This window comes from Dasypus novemcinctus, chromosome 2 (genome assembly GCF_030445035.2).
Source record: "Dasypus novemcinctus isolate mDasNov1 chromosome 2, mDasNov1.1.hap2, whole genome shotgun sequence".
NCBI lineage: Eukaryota > Metazoa > Chordata > Mammalia > Cingulata > Dasypodidae > Dasypus > Dasypus novemcinctus.
This window is the reverse complement of record NC_080674.1, coordinates 58,972,987-58,995,462: the sequence shown is the minus strand read 5'-3', so window position 1 is coordinate 58,995,462 and position 22,476 is coordinate 58,972,987. Positions and strand designations below refer to the sequence as shown.

At 36.7% G+C, this 22,476-nt stretch overlaps 1 protein-coding gene across 1 annotated transcript; it reads right to left on the bottom strand.

Annotated features, from left to right (window-relative positions):
* Nucleotides 1–1,034: 1,034 nt before the first annotated feature.
* Nucleotides 1,035–9,051, bottom strand: GAPT (GRB2 binding adaptor protein, transmembrane). The gene is made up of 2 exons (XM_004458825.3): nt 8,998–9,051; nt 1,035–5,989 (listed from the first exon to the last, which is right to left on the bottom strand). Exon 2 carries the CDS (start codon nt 5,604–5,606, stop codon nt 5,121–5,123), a length of 486 nt encoding a protein of 161 aa, XP_004458882.1. The 5' UTR covers nt 5,607–5,989; nt 8,998–9,051; the 3' UTR covers nt 1,035–5,120.
* Between the last annotated feature and the right edge of the window lie 13,425 nt (nt 9,052–22,476).

Sequence of the window (22,476 nt, the reverse complement as noted above, 5' to 3'; positions counted from 1 at the left end):
AAGATTGGGGCTTTGATTCAACCATGTCCTTAGGGTGTGTGGGGTTGAGTCCCTGCCCCCTCGGTGGGCTATATAAATGGATGTTCAATTAAGAACACAGAAGTAGATACACAGAAGAACACAGAGGAAGAGAGACAGCTCCATAGACACAGCAGAGGCCCTGGGAAGAGATGAACTATTTGCCTGAAAGTTTACAGCTGACCTTGTGAAGAGGACAGAGCAGCTGAGCCCAGAAAGAAATGAGCCTGGAAGAGAGAAGAGCCCTATGCCTGTCTACCACGGAGATTGGAAGAAGCTGGACCTGCAGAGGCATAACAGGAAAGAGGAAGGCTGAACACTCGCAGACAATGCCCACCATCTTGCTTCAACACAAGGCAACAGAGTTTTGGTAAGGAAGTATCCTTGAGTTGGACTCTTTAGGGCCTTGTAACTGTAAGTTTTTACTCCATATAAATACCCTTTATAAAAGTCAACAAATTTCTGGTACTTTGCATAAGCACCCCACTGGCTAATACACCAACCTTTCAGGTATCAGTTCAACCTTCCCTCACTAAGCCTCAGTCACAATGGCTTTTTTTCCATATAATAAACTTTATTTATTTATGGGAAGCGGATTTGGCCTAGTGGTTAGGGCACCTGTCTACCACATGGGAGGTCCGCAGTTCAAACCCCAGGCCTCCTTGGCCCGTGTGGAGCTGACCCATGTGCAGTGCTGATGCGCGCAAGGAGTGCCGTGCCACGCAGGGGTGTCCCCCGCGTAGGGGAGCCCCACATGCAAGGAGTGCGCCCCATAAGGAGAGCTGCCCAGCGTGAAAGAAAGTGCAGCCTGCCCAGGAATGGTGCCACAAACATGGAGAACTGACAAAAGATGATGCAACAAAAAGAAACTCAGATTCCCGTGCCGCTGACAACAACAGAAGAGGACAAAGAAGAAGACGCAGCAAATAGACACAGAGAACAATGGGGGAGGGGGAAGGGGAGAGAAATAAATGAATGAATGAATGAATAAATAAATAAATAAATAAATAAATAAATAAAAATTAAAAAAACTTTATTTATAGAAAAGTTTTAGATTTGCATAAAAGTTCCATCAAAAGCACCAGATTCCCATATACCCCACTCCCTCTCCCACATTTTCCCCTATTAAAAACATCTTACATCATTGTGGTACATTTGTTACAGTTGATGACCAAAACATTGAAGTATTGCTACTAACAAAAGTCTATAATTTACATTATGGTTTACACTTTTCACTGTACAGTTTTATAGGATTTGAAAAATATATAATGGCCTGAAACTATCATTGTAATATAATGCAGAAAATTTCTAACACCCTAAAAATGCCCTATGTTCTACTTATTCTTTCCTTCCTCTCCCCACAGAACCTCTTGTAACTACTATCTTTTTAAACTGTATTTTTAAAGAAGTTTTAGATTACAGAAATGTTACATTGAAGATATAGGGGATTCCCTATATTTTCTCCTATTAATAACAGCTTACATCACTGTGGTACATTTGTTATACTTGATAAACAAATACTGAAGCATTGCTACTAACCATGGTCTATAGTTTACATTATGGTTTACACTTTGTACCATACAGTTTTATAGCCTTTGACAAAATATATAATGGCCTGTATCCATCACTGCAATATCATACAGAACAATTCCAATGTCCTGTGTTCCACCTATTCTTTCTTCCCCCTCCCCACAGAACCTCTGATAACCACTATCCATTACAATAATAATAATCATTCTATCTGGTCCATGGTTGTATTTTCCCTTATGTTGGTTCATTCTGCATTATTGAGGATTTGGGGGGTTGATGGCTGCTCTGCTCTGCTTCAGATTGAGAGGGGGGTTAGATCTTATAGGGCAGATGGAAGGAACTGTTTTCCTTGCAGTTGTGTTTTTTGGGATGGGATTTGTCCATCATCATTCTGTTAGTTATCCTGGGTGAGTATGATGAACTGGGGGTAGGTGTTGACCACAACTCTGCTGAGATTCAGGGCTCAATCAGCATGTGAGCACACTGAAGATTTAAGTTTCCGGGACATATATTTAATGGGTATAGTGTTAAATGTAAGTTCAAATGAAAGGGGTAGAAGAATCATGTGTAGGGAAATTATAAATGATCTAACTTTGTTATACTGGGGAAATTATCATATATTCTACCGACCTTGGATGAACAAATATTGGGATGCTGATTTCATGGGGTTTTGTGCCTTGCCTATAGTGTCCAGATGTCTCCAGAGCCCTTGGGAGCACCCTTTTTGGTTTTGTTTACCGTGGCAGTTAGTGAGATGTGCCTGAGATGTGCATAAGTGCAACCTCTGAACTGCCCTCCTGACTCACTTTGAAATCTCTTAGCCATAAAAACTCTTTTGTATTCAATATTTCCCCTATTGGTCAGGGTCTTTCTCCAAATGCATCACTGGTTGTCCCTTGATAATAATCCCTTGGTGCCAGGAAGATGCATTCCCTGAGTCAAGTCCCATGCTGGGGAATTGTAGTGAGTTTATTTGCTGAATTTGGCCCTACAGAGAGGTCATATTTGAGTAGCAAGAAGGTTTGCAGAGGTAACTCTTAAGCAATAGTTATTCTTAGGTTAAATTTCAATTTTACAAGAATAAGTTTCATAAGTGCAAGCATTGATATTGTAGACTTGGCTATTGGTTTGTTTTCTTTTACGAGGGACTGTCTATGTATCTAGAGATTCTTGCCACTTTATTTGAGGATGTAGCAGGATGCCCCAGGATGAGAATTTAATATTTTGTTGGTTATTGTGTGGATCTCCACCCACTGAGATAATACCCTATGACAACATGAATACATTCATATTCCATAGAAGCATGCCCCAGGTGTACCCATCCCAACAAATCACTGACACCCTGCACCAGTGACCCTCCCCTACCACAGATACCAAAAGAACACCCCCACAGTTGTATTCTCAACCAGTCTACATTCTCCTCAGGGTTTAACTATTCCTTCCTCCAGCACTCCCCTCAGCTCCATGATGGCCCATCCCATCCCCCAACCCTATTCATACTCAGACTCCAGCACCATCAACCCCGTTTACATGGCTGCATCCTCATAACCCCTGTTCACTGCCAAACTGCTCAATGGTTTTCTTTGAGTTCCCAGACCACCCTGAATTATTTCATGCTTCAGTTTCTTTTCACATGCTGGTCTCATCCCTCCCTCCTGTTCATTACCACATTTATAAGATAGCTCCTTCTCACCCTCAATTCTCAGTTTGGCCAACTTATTCAATTTAAAATCCTCTTCCTTTCCCACCAGGATTGTTCTCAAAGACTATTTTTTTCTTTTTCAAAGCATCTACAGTACTTTTTATTTCTACAAGGTTCCACTTAGGAAAACAAAAACCACACCAGTTGAAGAGAGAAAATTTAATATAGGGAACTTAATTAAAGAGGTATATGCAGACTAAAAAGACAAAAAGGGGGCACTGAAGAACCATAAATAGTAACTGCTGGAAGCAGTTACCACCCCTAGCCTGGAGATTGTTGGAACCTAAGAGGAGGAGACCCATAAGGGCTAAGACCCAGAACTCTGAGGAGAGGGTGCCATTTGGCTCCTTCTAGTACTTCAGGGGCTTGGAATAGGTCCCTGGGGAACTGAGTCTCAGGGTCTAAGATGAGGTTGCTGCCTAGCTGGTGCTGGTATTTAGACAGGGTGCAATGAAGCTGATCTGGAAGTGCTGGAAGAAATTAGAAACTGGAAGTAATTGTTAATTCTACCATAAAAAAATATGACTAAGGTGCCTGATAGGAAATAAAAAGGAGCAAGTCCAGTTTTCTTCCTATTGCCTTTCGTTCTTACTTAGCACCCTCTATTGACAGAGTCTAACATGGAGGCCCCATGCAAAGGAAAAATGCATTCTGAAGAATTCTAGTCCGAATTCAGAGCAACATAAAGGAAGGTGGGTTTAGAAATGAGATACCATAGCTCCATAGCAAACATAGTATTCATTGTTTGTTATTTTCTTATTGTCTTTTCTTTCCTACTAGAAAGCACACGCTGAGGATCCATGTTTTTCTTTTTACTATCATATACCTCTCTGAGACCTGCAACCCCACCCCCACCCTCACCATATGTACAACCCAGTAACAGATAGACATAAGGTACACAATAAATATTCCTTGGATGGATGAATAATGGATGAACTTATTAGATTTTTCTAATAAAAAGACTTAACAAAATGTTCAATTCAGTTCACACCAATTCACCAGATATTGAGTAACTCATAAGATGTCTAGGAATTGAGAATAAAAATATGAATGCAAGACCGTTCCTTCCTATTCATTTGGGAATTTAAGACATTTTCATATGACATTAAATAATAAAACATGATAACAGGCACTATGTTTAAATGCCCAAGGAATTGAACAGGCAGAAAAATCTATAGGAAGTCAGAAAAGAAAAAGGTAAATGCAGGTTTGAAATTATTTGGAAGATTTTTGAAGAAGTAATGAACTGAGGAAGGTTTAAAAGGAGTCGGACAAGCAAAATTGTGGAGGTGGGATGAGTTTGCCACCAATTTTTGAGATGATTCTGATGAAAGCAGAGAAATGAGAATAGAAGTCATTGGAAAAGAAAACTGGACCCAGTTATGGAAAATAATGAATTCTGGAGTATGTACTATGGGTTTTATGTCTTTTGCAAAGAATAAGCATTAAAAGTCTTTAAGCAAAGGAGTGATATGGCCATTGGGGATGTTTTCTGAAGCTAAATCTGGCACCATTGTGGGTAATTGACTGAGTTGGTAGAGAGTTAGAGGTAGGAAAACCAGTTATGAGTCTGGCAGTTATGAACCAGAAAAAGATGGTAGAAGTAGAAATGGAAGAAAGATAAATTCAGGTAGTTTTTGGAAGGGAGAATCAACATAGCATAAATACAGATTTAATCTGGGCAAGGCGGATGGAGAGGATATCTAGAATTAATCCTTAGTAACATACGTAGAGTAGATTTAGAAGAATGGAGATAGAGGAGAGACAATACATTTCATCAGAAGAACTTGATTGATAATGTCATTAGTACAAAAAAATACCCAGTGAATATTTATCCTCCCAAAACTAAATCTAGCATTTGGAAAAAATGTTACATATCTGGAATAACATATATATCTTCATCTTGAGGAGTTTCAGAAATGTTACACTTCCGGAAATCATAATAGTCAGGTGATATCTCATTTCCATAGATATGCTCGTCAAAATTGGACTGCCACGTGTTTTCATATAATTCCTTCTCAGTTTCTTTCTTAGTTTTGGGAGGACCGGTTTCCACATTTTCATAGTCATCATGCATGTTAGTTCCTTCCATAGCGTATCTGCAGTCCTGTGTTTGAGCTGAGATTTTATGCTTTGGGCAAATCACATTGGGAATTAAGGAAAGTGGTTTAGTATAGTCTTTTCTCTTGCTTCTTCTTTGCAAAAACTTTGGCAAGGTAAATCGGGTTGCGTTTTGCTTTTTCCAGTGCCAAACACATCCAATTCCACAGAATACCAAGAGTGAAAGAAGGAAAATTCCTATGGAAATAGCCACTGAAGAATTTGCACAGCTTTTCAACATTTCTTCATAGATCATATTGTTTAGCAGTGTGGTGGTGTTCTTAATGAACGTACCAGTGCATACCAAAGTAATTTTTTATAGCATTGTATGATTCAATAATTTTGGAAGCTCTCTTGGCAATTCCTTTTCAGACCCAAAGGAATATTATCTGGCAAAGTTTTGCTGCAACTAGAGAAAAGATTAAGTAAACTTATTTTTGAAAGATGATTCTCTTTGTATCCGATGCTTTTTACATTACTGTTGTTAATGTATGATTGTTGATATCAGGGAGATTTTATTTCATTCCACTTCTTTTTCGAACAGTGAATCACAAAATGAAGCAGAAATGAATGGAAGATAATATTAATAGAGGTGAAAACTCAAGGAAAGGAAGGTTGAGCAATCTGTCATGCAGAAACCTATAAATTAAATATATTAATTAAATGTTATTAAAAAGCATAATAAAAAATAAAAATTATCAATATCTATCAATACTTTAAGAACCAACATTGATTGAATGCTGGCCTCAGTATCTCTGTAGAGGAAGAAGATGATCAGAATGTTGTGCCAGAAACTACCTCTGAAGGCTATACCTTCCAAGTTCAGGATGGTACTCCTGGGACTTTCAACTTTTAGATTGTACAGCTGAGGTATAAAGTTGCTTATGTACTATGTTTTGTATAAGTTTGTCTTGCTGTTTCTCTACTAAGAGCTCTTTTTTAAATGTGATTTGTTATGTAGCACTTTTTACAACAAAACTATACTTGAACAGTTCTAAACTGTACATACTGTATGAAACCTCTCTTCAATATGTTTCTTATTTCTACGTGGAATTTCATATCTTACAGTGTGTCCTGTAAACAAAGATTAAATTCCACCTTTTCTTCTTCTTCTTCAAAAAAGAATATCGTAGTAGCTGTTGTGAGGAGATTAGAAAAATTACAAGAACCTGTCCCTGCTCAAGCCCAAGTGGTTGTATGATTAGTTGTAAATATACATTTTTATGTTAAGGCTAACAATTTCCAAGTGACAGACAATGCTCTGTACCCAGTAGGAGGAAAGGAAAAAGAGCATACATGTACAATCACTTCCATTAGCTAGCACATTCTCACTGAAACCTTGACAATCCCAATTTGGAATGGAAAAGGACCATGTCATTTCCTTAGTCACTCATTATTCTGTCTTTCCATATTAATTAGTCCCTTCTCTTTGACAGCATGATCACCTTACATTACAGGGAATTGTGTTTCGAGGAAACTGTGTGCTTTCCTACTGGTTGAATGGTAGACTGAGACAAAATGTTTTCATCTTTGTATTCCTAGAGAACGGCATAACACCTAGCACAGAAATGTCACTCAATCAATATTTATTGAATGAGTGAATAAACAAACAAATGACTCTAAATTTCAGTACCCAATTGCTTAAATTGATAATTTAAAACTCAAGATATCTCTTCTAAAGGGTGCAGGTGGTATTTTAAATTTGAAAGGAGCCTTTGAAGTTTAAAATATATATCTCTTTGAAAGCCTTCCTATTTACCAGTTTTCTCGTATCTTCCAAAAATAGCTTTCATTCGGTTAAGATTTTAGGGTGTTTACAGTCAATGATTTTAAATGGCAAAGGGGAGAGAAATGGGAAATGTTTAATCAGGCTGTTCTATTATGATTTTATCAACAAAACATTATTATTGCATATTTTCAGCCCGGACATAGCAATAACTACATCAAATATTGTAGTAGTGCTTGTGGTGTGATCATTATTTATTGAATGTCATCATCAAACATCTTTATTGAGAGTTTGGTAGGATTGAGCTTTTAAACACTTTTACATTTAATCTTACACCTGCCTTATGGAATAGACACTATTCCTATCACCATTTTATAATTGAGATAAGAGAGGATTAATGACTGTAAGTAAATTCCCTAACCGCTAAGAAGTGACTAAACCAGGATTCAAGTAAAACTTTCCCTAAAATATTAATTTTGCCCAAGTATCTATAAATCAAGCGTATTTGTCACTAAATTTGATTAACTCTGAGGTTTTTGAGGTTTAGAAATCTATTTATCTTTGCATCGCCAGCACCAGCACCAAGCACAGAATAGATATTTATTGACTATCTGTTGAGTGAATGAAGTAATCTGCTTCTAGGGCTACAATAGTAAAGATACACAAGGAAAGGAAAACCCACCAAGTTGTGCCCTGCCCTCGGTGAGTACCCAGGAATGATAGAAAATCTTCCTAAATTTTTTCAAGGTAGATTATATCAAGTGTAAATATTTAATTTGGCATTTCATGATTCCCAAGTTGAATAACAGCTGCAGTTAATTTAAAAATTTTATTTCATCAAAATATAGAGAAAGGCACCACAGATCTAGATGTCTTTTAATCTCCTTGGCATTTTTGGGGTGGCGTTGGGGCTGAGAACTGTATTGTCCATCACATAAGATTTACAATCTGTAAAGGAGCATCTCTTATAAAAGATTTTTCATTACCCAAACATCCTTTTTTATGCCAGATAAAATTCTTGTGTTCAAGGGCAAACCTTGGCAAATGAATTAACCATTAAGACTTCACTTCCTTTTCTAAAATAGATAAGAACTGATCATATGTAATATGTTTTATGGTATAAATAATTGTTTGCAGGCATATTTGAACTAAATTTCAAAGAGCGATTAAAACACGTGCTAAACCTGCAACAGAAGTGGGAGTGGGGTTTGGAGAAAGCCAGCTATTGTTCCATCTGCAGCTAAGAATAAGGTAATAAATTTCCCTTTGAATTTCTAAGAAGAGAATTTATTTTTATCATCTATCTTTTTCTGTGTAGAATAGACATTCCAATAGGTTTTAAATATTAAAATAGTTTGTCTAAGAGGTGTTCATGGAGATAAAAACAAGAAGACTTTTTGAAGGAAAATAAATATATCCTGTCCCTTTCTTCAAAATAACTTTATAGGAAAAACCATGGGTCAGATGAACAAAGGCCTACTATAATGAAAAACATTTCAAACAATAATTTTTCAAATATAGTTTAGCCCTTAAATAAGTCTCACTTTACCCAGTTGCAAAGAAGATCGACTCTATTTGTTTTGGAAAGCAGTTCTGACAGGTTAACTAACAATTATTCATTTGCTTAAAATTACAAATCGTTGATACGCTTCAGGAGTTTTCAAAATCCATTTCTATTTTTCTGTTTGGAAATAAGGCAACAGCAAAGCTTAATCTTACACTTGTGAGCACAAATACTTATAAAGCAATGTTAACATCACTCTCAAACAGTTTGTAAATTGATTTTCTTTTTTTTTGATTGCTACCTAAGGCAATTTTCCTGAACATTGAGTTTGATAACTTAAAAATTCATTGATTAATTAAAAATGAGCTTGTTTCTTACAGTTTTTCATTACCCAAACACCTTAAACCAGATTCTTACCTTCCTTACGACTGGTGTGTGAAGCTGTCTCTTTTGCTATTTTGACTATGTTTTAAAAACCAGCTTTGTTTTGGTACTCATTTCCCCTTTTTCACTTTGGTCAGTTACTTCCTTCTTTAGCTCCTCTTTTCAGTTTATTTCACACTGGCTCTTGAGGAAGTTCTCATTAGACGCTCCAGAATTAAGAAAAATGGCATGAGTTTTTAAGTAAGGAAGTCTGGGCCTTCACCTTCATCAAGTAATAATTTCCAACTGTATTAGAAAATGATACGTGAAGGCAAGACGGTTTTTACTAGAGTAATATTTGCAGTTCTCCCTCTAGAAACAATAAAAGTCATTTCACTCATGAGGGCAGGGGGAAGGAAGAACAGGTGGAATGCAGGGCATTTTTAGGGCATTGGAATCATTCTGCATTGTAATGAAGGATACAGGCCATTACATATTTTGTCAAAGCTTATAAAATTGTACAGTACAAAGTGTAAGCCATAATGCAAAATGTAGACCATGGTTAGTACCAATGCTTCAATATTTATTCATCAAATGTAACAAATGCATCACACTAATCTAAGATGTTATTAATAGGTGAAAATGTTAAAGGGAGGGGTGGGGTATATGGGAACCCCGTATATTTTCGATGTAACTTTTCTGTAATGTAAAACTTCTTTAAAAATAAAGTTAAAAAAATTTTTTTAAATTCTAATTTTTTAAAAAATTAAAAATAAGATTTCTAAATATAGTAACACAAAAGTCTTGATTTATGTGTTTGTATGATTTCTGGAATAGAAATCACTTCAAATGCTATGTGCCTATGCTCCCAGGTTGTAATTATAGTTGGTAAACAAGTGTTTTGGTTTAGAAGATGCTAATGTTCTTTTAAGTTGATTAGAACAGACTTCCCAAAGTATATTATGAGGCATATTCTGGGATATGCTAGTAGGTTTCCCATTAAATAATTTGGGAAACACTGGTTACTTGGAGATTCACAAGGCTTGCCAGCATATTAAAAGCCCTAAGCAGGCCTACAGTAAACAAACAAAACAAGCCAAATAAGAAAGCAAATGGTTCAACTTTGCTTAATAATTGCCAGCTTGTTCTGAGTACTTAGTAATCTAAACCCTTGGTGTTAGCACTCAGTAAACCCTGACAACTATCCTATGGGAGAGGTACTTTTATTATACCTATTTTTACAAAGAAGGAAGTGGAAGCACAGGAGATGACAATCACTCATACAATGTGGTCTGCCTCCAACATCTATGTGCTAAACCACTACATTTGCTGTCTTGCTAGCTTGAATATCATTTCCCACACAGAATCATTTATTTAACATCATCTCTCAGATACCAGCTCCATGGAATATAAAAATGGAAAATGCTGAATTAGGCAGATGATAGATGAGAGAATAAACTAATGAAAAATTTGCCTTTTAAATTGTATTAAGAGTTTTTTCAACCAGAGTATTAACTTTGTATAAGTTGCTTTAAAAGAAGATGTAGTTACTGGAATCCCAATTGATTAAAGGACAGTATTATCATTATTTATTTGGCATTGACATGTGCCAGCCATTGTGCTTTGCAATGGGGATGCAATAATGAATAAGCTTCCTTGTGTCACTTAAAGCCTAGTAGAAGAGGTGGCTAGGTCCATAGATCATTTCAGATCAAAGGGATGAGTATTAAGAAAGAACTGGTAATGCACAGAGGACAATGGAAGCAAGGAAAAGAGGCAACCAACCCAGGGCATTCAGGAAAGGCAAGGCTTGATCAAGCTAGACCTCATAGAATGAAGAGTTAATCAAGGCTGAATCAAGTGTTTCAAGAAACCCCAGAATGAAGAAGGCTATGAAGTTGTGCTACTATGAACTTCAGCTGATCTATAGTTGTCAGTGGTTAATTTCAATATTAACCATCCCTCCATAATTCAAGCATATATACAAGTAATGTGATAAATACATTAATTTATATTAAAGTATGTGATCTCTTTAATTTAGAAGTCATAGCAACTGGATGCTAATTGAGATCTTGCCATTTAAATTTAGGAAAGTTATTTAATTCCTGTGGCAGTTTGAGATTATTTATGAACCCCAAAAAAGAGGATGATGTTTGTAAACTGTTCTGTTCTTTTGGGTATGATACACCTTGATTGTATTAAATTTGAAGGTTTTAAGTTCATTTGATTAAAACAATGGTAAGACCTTTGATCAGGCCATGCTTCAGTAAGGTGTGGATCACGTTAAGTCCCCACCCCTTTGGTGGACTGATAGAAATGAGCACTCACTCAAGAAGACACAGGAAGAGAGAACACTTTATAGACACTGAAGAGGAGAGAACTTTGATCGTTGGCCCTGGGAAGAGAGATGAGCCATTTGCCTGAGAGTCAGCAGCTGAGCAGCTGATTAAGTTCTGGGAAGAAAAGAGCCCTATGTCAGACTGATATAGGAAGCCCTGAGAGATGAGCCCTATGCCAGCCTACAGTTGAAATCAGAAGATGGGCCCATGGAGCCTTAAGAGGAAGAAGGAAGGAGAGCTCAGGCAGAGATCACTCCCCATCTTGCTTCAACACGTGGCAACTGACTTTGGTGAGAAAGCAGTCTTGAGTTGGAACCTTTAGGGCCTTGTAATTGCAAGGTTTTACCTCAAATAAATATCTTTAATAAAAGCCAACAGATTTCTGGTACTTTGTACTGGCACCCTTTTGACTGAATAATACAACCCCTTATCACTTTATCTATAATCTATTTAATTCTTTAGGAAAATAAAATGAAGGAATATTGACCTTTTCCTCTAGTTTGCAATTTTTAAAAAGTAATAGAGATAGTCATTCTTTGAGTTTATGAAATAAGTGCTGCCTGCTTATATTCAAAATAGATTTATTGTATAATTATCATTTATAGGAATCAGGTATTTGCTCTAGAATTCTGTTTCCTACTTCCCAGTCTTTGTCCTAGCAAAATACATTTTTATTGTATTCTCACATTTCTCTTTTTATAAATTTTTTTTAATTAAAGAAGTTGTAGGTTACAGAAAAATTATGCAAAAAATAAAGAGATCTCATATAGCACCTCTCTCCCATTATTAATACTTTGTAGTAGAGTGGTTACTTTGTTAAAATTGATGAAATAATAATATTATAAGTGTAGTATTAACTCTATTAACTATAATCCACAATTAACATTAGGGTTCACTGTTTGTGTCATACAGTCCAGTGTTTATTTAAAATTTTATTTAAGTAACATATGTATAACTTAAAATTTCCCCTTCTAACCACATTCAAACATATAATTCAGCAATGTAAATTACATTCACAATGTTGTGCTACCATCACAACCATCTATTACCAAAACTTTTCCACCACCCCAAAGAAAAGCTTTGTAAAAGGTAAGCACTAACTGCCCATTTCCTACCATCAACCAGCCCCTGGTACCCTCTACTCTAGTTTCTAAGTCTATGAATTTGCTTATTCTAATTATTTCATATCAATGAGAACACATTATTTGTCCTTTTGTGTGTTTTATTTCATTCAACATGTCTTTAAGTTTCCTTCATGTTATCACATATATCAGAACTTTTATAGCTGAAAAATATTCCATTATATGTATTTAAGTTGATGCAGGAAAAGCTTTTGACAAAAAGCTATTTGAGAAAAATAATTAGAAAACTAGGAATAGAAGGTCATATATGAAAAATCCACAGCCATTCATACTTAATGGTGAAAACATAGTCATGTGATGTTTACAATAATTATTTTCTTATGTTGAACTACTCCTGCCTACCTGGGGTATATCCCACTTGATCATGGTGTAGAATTATTCATTGTGCTTTTTGTGTTCAAGTTGCTATTATTTTGTTGAGGACTTTTGTGTTTTATCTTTTTACTAGTTATTGGTCAATTAAGGTCTTCTGTTTCTACTCAAGTCAGTGTCAGTAGTTCATGTGTTTATAGGAATTTGTGCATTTTATCTGGCTTGTTTAATTTGTTGACATACATTTGCTCATAGTATCTTCTCATGATCCTTTTTATTTCTGTGGGGTCAGTAGTAGTGTCCTCCCTTTCATTTGTGATTTTAGTTATTTGTACCCTCCTCTTTTTCTTTGTCAGCCTAGGAAAAGGTTTGTTGATTTTATTGATCTTTTAAAAAAATCAACTTTTGGTTTTATTGATTCTATCTTGCTTTTGTACTCTCTATTTCATTTATTTCCCTTTTAATCTTTGATATTCCTTTCTTTTTGATTGCTCTGGCCTTAGTTTGCTCTTCTTTTTCTAAATCCTTAAGTTGTGATGTTATGACTTTGATTTGAGATCTTTCTTCTTTAACATAGTGATTTAGTTATAAATTTCAGTCTCAGTACTGACATAACTGCATCCCATAGTTTTGATATATTGTTTACCCATTTTCATTTGCCTCAAGATACTCCTTAATTTCCCCTAAGATTTCCTCTTAAACTTTTTGTTTAAGAGCGCAATTTAAAATTTCCACATATTTGAAATTTTCAGTTCTCCCTTTATTATTGATTTCTAGCTTCTGTTTACAGGGCATGCTCTGGGAGGGTAAGATAGAGATAAATTTCCTGGTTGAGTCTTTTTCACTGCAACTAGATAGATTGGCATGGACATACTGGTACCCCAGTATGTGCATGGGACTTATTGTTCTTCCTCTGGAAACGAACCAGGGACTCACGGTGGGAGCACAGGCTGGCTGTACAGCATGCCCAGGAGGAATGAAAGGGGACTACGAGCTTCTGCATTTTTTAAAGATGCATTTTCATGATTTGTCACTTGCTCAGTTACTCAACTGTTCAACTATTTTTCAGAGTTTTGAGCAAAAATGGCTCTGCCGGTTTTTGCCATTTCCTCAAAGATCTTAGGGGATTGTCACCCTGGAGCATCTTTTACTGCCACTTTGGTCAACTGGAAGTCTACATTTCCCTTTTTATTCATGACTACAATGGCTAGGTTTCTTTTTCATTCTTTTTGATTAGTAATCACTGTACTTAATTGTGATTTAATTTCCTAGTAATTTTTTGTGTCCCTTAGTATCTAGTTTCGTAATGTGCTTTATAAGGTTCTTGAACCTAGTTTTAGTGATGTAGACATGGACAAATGTTTGTGTTTATGGATTTGTGTTTTTGACTTAAAGAAACTTCTTGGATGTTCTGGAATATGCATAAAAACTCCATGTCACTTGTTAAGGGCACTATGGGAGTCTACATTTTGACCTAAGGTATTACATGACCTGGGAAAAGTAATATTAAATATTTATTAGTGAGCAAGGTCATCATCAATACTGATTGATTCGTTTATGTGATTAACAAAATTCAATCAGAGATTTAAATAAACATCACCACTTTCTAACTAGTAATGTTTCAGGGAAGGACAAAGAGTTATGAAATTTTAAAGTGAGGAAATTGTGCAGCCAAAAGGAAGGGGAGAAGGCAAAAATAAGAGAGGGTCAAATTAAAGCCATGGATGCTTTAGAGCCAGTCTTGTTAGCAACAGGAAAACTTAAATCATGTAATTTGGGGGGAAGATGATGGGTTGGTTTTTACTACTAGGGATCCTGGATATTATCTAGTCAAGAGATTCTCAAGCCTGAAAGTATATAAAAATCACTTATGAAGCTTTAAAAAAATACAAATTCCTAGAGTGCTGATGATTCTACTTGATTTGGTTTGAAGTACTGGCCATAGATCTTTATTTTAAAGGATAGGAAAAATACCAAATATTTTCTGGGTTAGAGAAAAGGGTGGATCATACAGACTGTGTGTGTGTGTGTGGGGGGGGGGACATTTTAACTTTTTATCTTACACTCTTCTGTACTATTTTATCTTTTTCTATTAACGTTTTACATTTTTATAACAACAACAAACTTTAATATCTCTCCTGACAATTTTAATTTGTGGCAATGTTTGGAAAAACTATTGATATGATGAACCCACTGGCTGGGGTCCAGAGAAGTAATGTGATTTACTCCATATCCTCCAACCTAGGAAATAAAACCTTAGCCTGGATATAAAAGCCCAGGCCCCTTAATCTAACTAAGTATTTTCCCACTATACCACACTGTCTCTGTGAGGAATAGATAAAAAGAAAATCTTTAGATGTCTCCTTCAATAGTCCTTTTTTCCCTCACACTAAACAGAATACATATGACAGGAAGGTAGAAAGAAGGAAATGGGACCACAATACTCATCATGGAAGATAGAGGGTAAATCAGGAAACCTGAAAGACTATAAGGTCTGCCACTTGAACACTCTCTCAGGCCTAAAGGGATGGTTCATTTGACAACCAATAAATTTATATTATGGTCTAGGACTAAAAAAAGAAGGAACTGAAAGGTAAACAAAGTAAAAGGACACAATGAATTCCATTTCTAGATATATACTCAATGGAAATGAGCATCGTTTCTATTTATAACAGCTTTATTAATAATATCTCAAAGCTCTGGAAACAATCCAAAGGTCCATCAAAAATAAAATGAGTCAATAAAGTATAGTAAATTCACACAATGGAATACTACATAGCAATGAAAAAGAACAAACTACTGGTTTGCACAGCACCACGGACAAATCTAATAAATATAATGTAGAATGTAAGAAGCTAGGTACAAAAGCGTGCAAACTGTATGATTCCATTCATATGAGAGCAAAGTCAGTAAAACTAATCTTTGGATGTATGATGATAGCGGTCTGAAAAGTGGTGGTTCCTACAGACTGGGAGGTACTCGAGGGAGGCTATCTGCTACATGTTTCATATCTTGATCTCAATGGGTTTTACACAAATGTATAAGTAGGTAGCCATTTAATTAAGCTGTAAATTTAAGATTTGTGCATTTTAATGCAAATTATGTCTCAACTGAAATAGAAATTGGGCATGAATTGTGATAATTCTTTTAAAAGTCATGAAAATTGAGATGATTAGACATTTTTTATCTAGTCAAATTACTAGATTTGACTTGTAATTTGATTGGCAAGCTGGTTTACTAGTTTGCGTGGTGAAATAATTACTTAAATTGTAGGTAGATTTTGATTTAGATGAATTCTAACTTTATCTGGAGTTTCATGAGCCTGAGAGTAGTGATGCTGGCAGTAAGAAAGATGGAAGTTATTAGTGAATCTTAACTCCCAAAGTAGGGAATTTGTACTTTCTAGGATCATGATACGGTCTTTCACTGGTACACCTTGACTCACTTAAGGGATGTGTGGCACATAAAATCCTGTGCAACTTAAAAACACATAGATGTAAATTGATTTTTACTAAAAGAAATAATTCTGGGACCTTGGGTAAGTAGCACAACTCCTCTGCATCCTGCTGCATGCATCCATAATGCAACAATTGATTGGGCTCCTCCAAGTCTAATAAGTTAGTATAAACGAACAGTATAAAAATAGTCAACACCACTATCTGAAGAGGATGTTTGAAATTGTTTTTCATGTTTGGTATATACTTCCTTTTGGTCCAACCCCCTTTTTCTTCACAAGTCTTTCCTAATTGTTATGCAGATCTGATAACATGACTTGAGGCTTGCCTCAACTTCCCCAGGTTTTTCCCCTTTTTCTCCTTCAGATAAAAATAGGTGGACATAGGGAAAGTAGACTAACCATTGATTATGAAAAAATTAAACTGAAAACATTTTATGTCTTCATGAATAAAATTGAAAGCTGCATAATCAACATTTTTATAACAGATATGCCATTCATCTTAGACAATGCACAATTTCACAAGTCAGATAACAAACTATTTCAACAGATTTTTTTGAGGAAGAAAGTACTGAAAACCAAGATAAAAAACACCACATCAGTCATTGTTTGATTTTGCCAACTTCTTCAGTGAATGTTGAGAGGCTTACTATAACATACAATTTAAAAATAACTGGGCATATTTTGAAACTGCACACTGTAATCAAGCTGGATATGAGGACTACTTGATAACACATACATTTCTCCCACGGACAGCATTAATCGATCCTTCTTACCATTCCAAACCTGTAGAGGGAAAGCAACTACCTTATCTGAGCAAAGTATCACTCCGAGCCTTTTGCTTTAAGACCGTGCATGATCTACATTACACAGTGATTCTGCATGAGAAGTTAAAGGAAGCAAAGAGCAGTAATTGCTTTAGAGCCACAATTTTTTTTTTTTTTTTTTTTTGCAAAGAGCCCTTCCTAACTCTATTCCCATGAGACATAGTAGAGGGTGAAGAAAACAAGCAAACATTAACAGTGTGGTTAGGGCAGAAAGCCCATGGGAAAAATACTTTTAAACCAATTCATAAGAAGGTGAGACATTAGTGCAAGGCATAAATTGTTAATGGTCTCAGGTGTACCAGTGTGATGTTCCTGCTAAACCCACTTCTCTGAAATTCATATTTCTTTGCTTCCATGTAGACTACTGCCTTCTCTTGAGATACGTTAACAACAAATTAGGCTAATGTCAAGTTGCTCTTTCTTCTTTTAAGGGACATATCTCTCCCCATGAATTATTCCTTTTAGTTAACTTATCAGAATTTTAAGACTATCTCATTATTGTCTTCAAAGTCTGCCTGGCTGACATTTAATAGCTTGGGTCAGTGATCAAATTACAAAGCAACTCAATTTGCTCATCTTTAAAATGGATTTAAAAGGGCCAGTCATTCTTAACTCTAGTTGATCATTAGAATCTCCTGAAAAGCTTTAAAAATATTGATGCTTGGGTCCCAAGTCACTGAAATTAAAGCAAAATCTCTGAAGGTGGAACTTGGGCATCACTATTTTAAAAAATTCTCCAAGTGTTTAAAAGTTTCCCAGACAGCCAATTTTGAGAAGCACTCAGGTCTTTTTTGAACTAATAGCCCGTGACTGTGCTGTATCATCTGGGTGAGCAACTTAACTCCTTCAGTGTAAAACGGGAACTTGAAAGATAGTGTTGCAAGAAAAAGCAAGTAATAATCACTGAAGTGTGTAAAGGTCATGAGAGAAATACATGTTATTTAAAATAGGAATTTGTGCACAGGTTAAAATATTACTAGTAGTGCCCATTAATTGAGCAGTTGAGCATGTGTCCAGCAATTCTCTGATCCCTTTATGGTGGTTTTCTTTTTTAATGCCCACTATACGCACAGGGATGAGCATTAGTCATTTAGAAACGAGGAAACTGAAACCTAGACAGTTGAATTACTTAAAAAAGTCCACTGCCTCTAAGTGTCAGAGCACGTATTCAAACTTGGACCACACAACCTGAGTCTAGAGCCTGTGCTTTTAACCTTCAAAGTACTCTTTAATTGCTTAGCCAATTCCCGTGATAAAATTCTATAATAAAAGCTGCTTTATCCCAAATTATGTCTCTATCTATTTCAGAGTATGTGACCGGAAGGAAAGATGGAGGCACTGACTGTGGAGGGTTGCTAGGTTTGGTTGGCTGGTGATGAGCCTTTGCCTGGGTTTTAATAAAGTATGAGGGATTTAAGCACATAATGGAGGAGATACAAATATTGGAATCTGAGGTGAAGATTCACGAGTCCCAGGATTAAGAATCCTTCTTCTGTACAGTTCCAGAAGGGGAGTCACATCTCCAAAAATGGGGCCTGGGTAAGATGACCCTTGTTACTGTTTTGTAGAATAGATCGGAATGACCTCATGTTTAGCTCTGAATGGACTTAGTGAGCTGCTCCAAATGCATTCTGTTCACTTCTCTGTACATGAAAAGACATGTCCATATTCCAGATCACTTCATCTCTTGCCTGAAGTGCCACAATAGACTTTTATCTGGTCTTCCCCTTCTGATCCTTGTCATCTTACAATCGGTTTTACCCTTAAAGCTCAGAGAGTTATATTTCTAACTCATAAACCAGATCACATCAGTCCCCTGCCTAAGACCCTTCAGTAGCTTCCTATAGGTTTAGAATTAAACTCCAATCTTCTGTGATCCATGATCTGGCCTCTTTCTCTTCTTATTATCTCCACCAGCTTCATCTGTCACACCCTTGACTCCAACTATGCTTGTTTTCTTTTTGTTCCTCTAACACATTGAACTTGTTCCTGTTTTAGACCTTTGTTTTCGCTGTTCTCTTACCTTCATGTCCTTCTCCCAGAGCTTTCCATGCCTTCAACCATTTCGTTATTCAGGCATCCGCTTAAACACTCCCTCCTTGACCATCCCAATCTGGAGTGCATCCCTACCCACACTCGCTCTACGTCCATCCTATTTTACGTCCATTATGTTAATTTCATGAGAACAGGAACCTGGTCTTTTTTGTTCACTGCTGTGTCTCTAGCAGTATTAATCATGTTATATGGAAGAAGTGCATTAAATTTTTGTTGAATGAATAAATGAAAGAAACAGGAATTATATGGGGAGAATAGCCCTTGGGATGAAATGCCTGATTTTTGGGGGGTGTTAAACATAAATACATATCAAACAGTATATAGAAATACATATGTATATAAACACATAAATCTACATATGTGCATAGATATGATTTATACATATATAGTTTAGAGAATAATAATAAAATAAGCACCAGTGTACCAACACTCGGGTGAAAAGAATGGAAAATCGTCACTACTTAGGAAGCCTCAATTTGCCCCACCCTATGAAGTTATCCTTCCTCACCTCTAGCATCACTATCATCTTGTTTTTTTAATCATTCCCTGCTTTTCTTTATGGTTTTACCACATATGTATGTAGCTCCAAATAGTTTTGGCAAACTGGAGAACAAGCACAGACTCAGCTAAGGTAGAAATGGCTGTTGGAGGAGACTCTCAGGAGAAGAGAAGCGGCATTGAGCCACAGGACATAGTGTCCTCAGCTTTCCTGACAGTTTGTAAAGTCCCCCAGATCTGGGTGTGTCAGTGGGTAAAGTGTTGAATCTGCCTGAGAAACTTGCAGCTCGTCGTCAGGCATCGGAAGTTCTCTAGGATAGACCAGACGCTGGATGTCCGATGGAGATATGACCAGAGGTTTGTATTTTCTGCTTCTAAGCTTGGCCTTTACAGGGAGGTCAAACAAACAAACAAACACACACACATTTTTGTGGGGATAAAGGAGGCTTTCTACTGATGCAGGAAATAGAGCATGAAGAGGAGAGCAGCATATTGTCAAGACAAGCCAAGTACAGGTAGATAACTGACCCAGACTCAGTGGGGCATTGTGTCCTTAGGTTTAAATAGGATGCAAGATGACCTTGAACAAGGACACATTGCTTGCAACTAAAACTGTGACTAAAACCGATACATTGTATACTTTTATTTATTAGGCATTTTGGGATACGTGCAAATTCCATCTGAATGCTTTTGTTGCAAGAGACAGAGTCACAACTAAAACTTGCTTAAGCAAAATGGATTTATTGATCTACATAATGGAAACGTGTATGAGTTTAATTTCATTAGTGATCTTTTATTTCTCACACTTCCTGGTGGGTATGTGGATGCTCATTATAATAATCTTCATGCCTTTGAGTATCATAAATATTTAATAATAAATTTGAATTAAAATAAAATAGAAAGGAAGTGGTTGGATCCAGGACTTGAGCAAAGGTCATCAGTACTTTGTCTCTCCTTCTCTTGATTGATTTTCTTTCCTCTTTAGACCTTCTCTGTTTGGGAATCTTCTGCAACTCCAAACTTCAGTAGCTTTATACTGGCAGGCGAGAGTGCTTATCTTTCTCAACAGTTCTGGAAGTCCCTGACTTGCTTCAAGTCAATCCTAGGAACAACCCCTATGATGACAGGTGTGGGATGCTCTGATGGGTTGGGCCAGGCTCATATGCCCAGGCTGGAGCTAATGAATGAGGCTAACCATTCCTCAACTACCCCCCAACAATGGTTTGTCAAAGAATATTACGGTGTTTTGACTAGAATAAGGGAAATGGATGCTAGGCAAAAGAAATAACTAGTGAGCACTAGGATTATTTAACAGGGAAAAAAGACAGGGACAAGACAAATAGTTCCCTTAATTAGAACTAGCTATTTCTTGAGTTGTCTCCCAAAGTCTTTGAGGCCACAGTGTAGCTTCAAAGCATAATTCTTGTCAGTAAGTCATCAAAAAAGTGCCAACATTAAACTATTTGTTGAAGGAGGTAGGGGGATTATATTTCTTTCACTGAAACTATCAATTTCCTCCCCTGAATCACCTAGGGGGAAAAAAGAAAAAAAAAAAAAAGGAAGAAATGAAGAGCCAATAAGCACTGGAACAAATGCTGTATACCAAAACCTAGAGAAGGCTGCCCTCTACTGGTTAGACATCTTGCTTTGGCAATAAACTCTTTTTCCTTTTCATCCAATTTTTGATTGCATGCCTAGCTATCAAAATCTTTGTTATAAACATGACTTTTATGCAACTGATCATTAGAACATCATACTCCAGACCAAAACAACTTGAGCGAAGTTGTATGGCTGACCATTACAGCTGGCAAGCGCAGGTATGGATAAACTGCCTGAAAGTGTTTGCCTACTGTGTAAAAACAAATCTTCATAAACTATTCCAGCCTGACAAAGAGATTGAGGAACCATCAAATTACCCCATATAAATGCAATAAAAACTTCTTCTACTTTATCGAATCAAGAGAGCTTATTGATGAGGTAATTTATCTTCTCTTTCCTTTATCTTTATTTCTAACACCGTATTTTGAAAGCTTATCTCTTTCAACATAGGAAATTGGAAAAAAATTATAGAAACCTTAAAAGGGACAGTATTATTACATTTCATTTTAAAAAGTCATAGAGAACATGGAAATGTAAGGTATCCCCTAGAAAGAATCTCCCCAGAGATTGAACAAATAAAAGGACAAATCCTACTTGCTTAGAACACTGGAGAACAGTAGAGACTGGAGAAAGACTCTACAAATGCTGACTCGAAAAAACAAAAAAGAAAATATCAAGTAGGAGATATCCATCACAGACCTACCAGTCCATTCCCCTCTCCCTTATTCAGTCCACATGGTCTGGGAGTCACTCAGAGACAACAGCCTGGGTCCTTACCACTGGGGTCACAGACTATAGAACCACTCACAACAACGAGATCCCACATATACCCAGGAACAGGGACCTAAGTTTGCAGACATTTATGATGAAACACAAGGCTCTGAGGAATGCTATAAACAAAAGCCCCACCTCCCATCCCTGCAGTGTGTGTGGGGAGGCGGGGGGGGGGGGGGGGGTAACAAAAAGGAGAGACTGGATGTGATGGTTAGGCTAATGTGGCAACATGGCCAAGTAATTGCACCCGGTTGTTTGGTCAAGCAAGCTCTGGGTTTACTGTAATACGAGGACATTTATGGGCTTTAGTCATCAGTCAGTTTACTGCATAGATAGCTGGTTACATCTACCTTCAGGCAGAGAGATTGGAGTCAGCAATGAGTGATGTTTTATCCAATCAATTGAATGCCTTAAAAGGGGAAGTGATTTCAGCACTGAGAGAGAATTTCCCAGCTCGTTTTTGGACAACCAATGTCTCCCGGAAATTCATTAAAGACCTTCACTGAACTTTCATTGAGTCCCTGGTTTGCAAC

What these genes read in the sequence shown, in the direction of transcription:
- GAPT (XM_004458825.3), bottom strand. Translation starts at nt 5,606, where the DNA reads ATGATCTATGAAGAAATGTTGAAAAGCTGTGCAAATTCTTCAGTGGCT.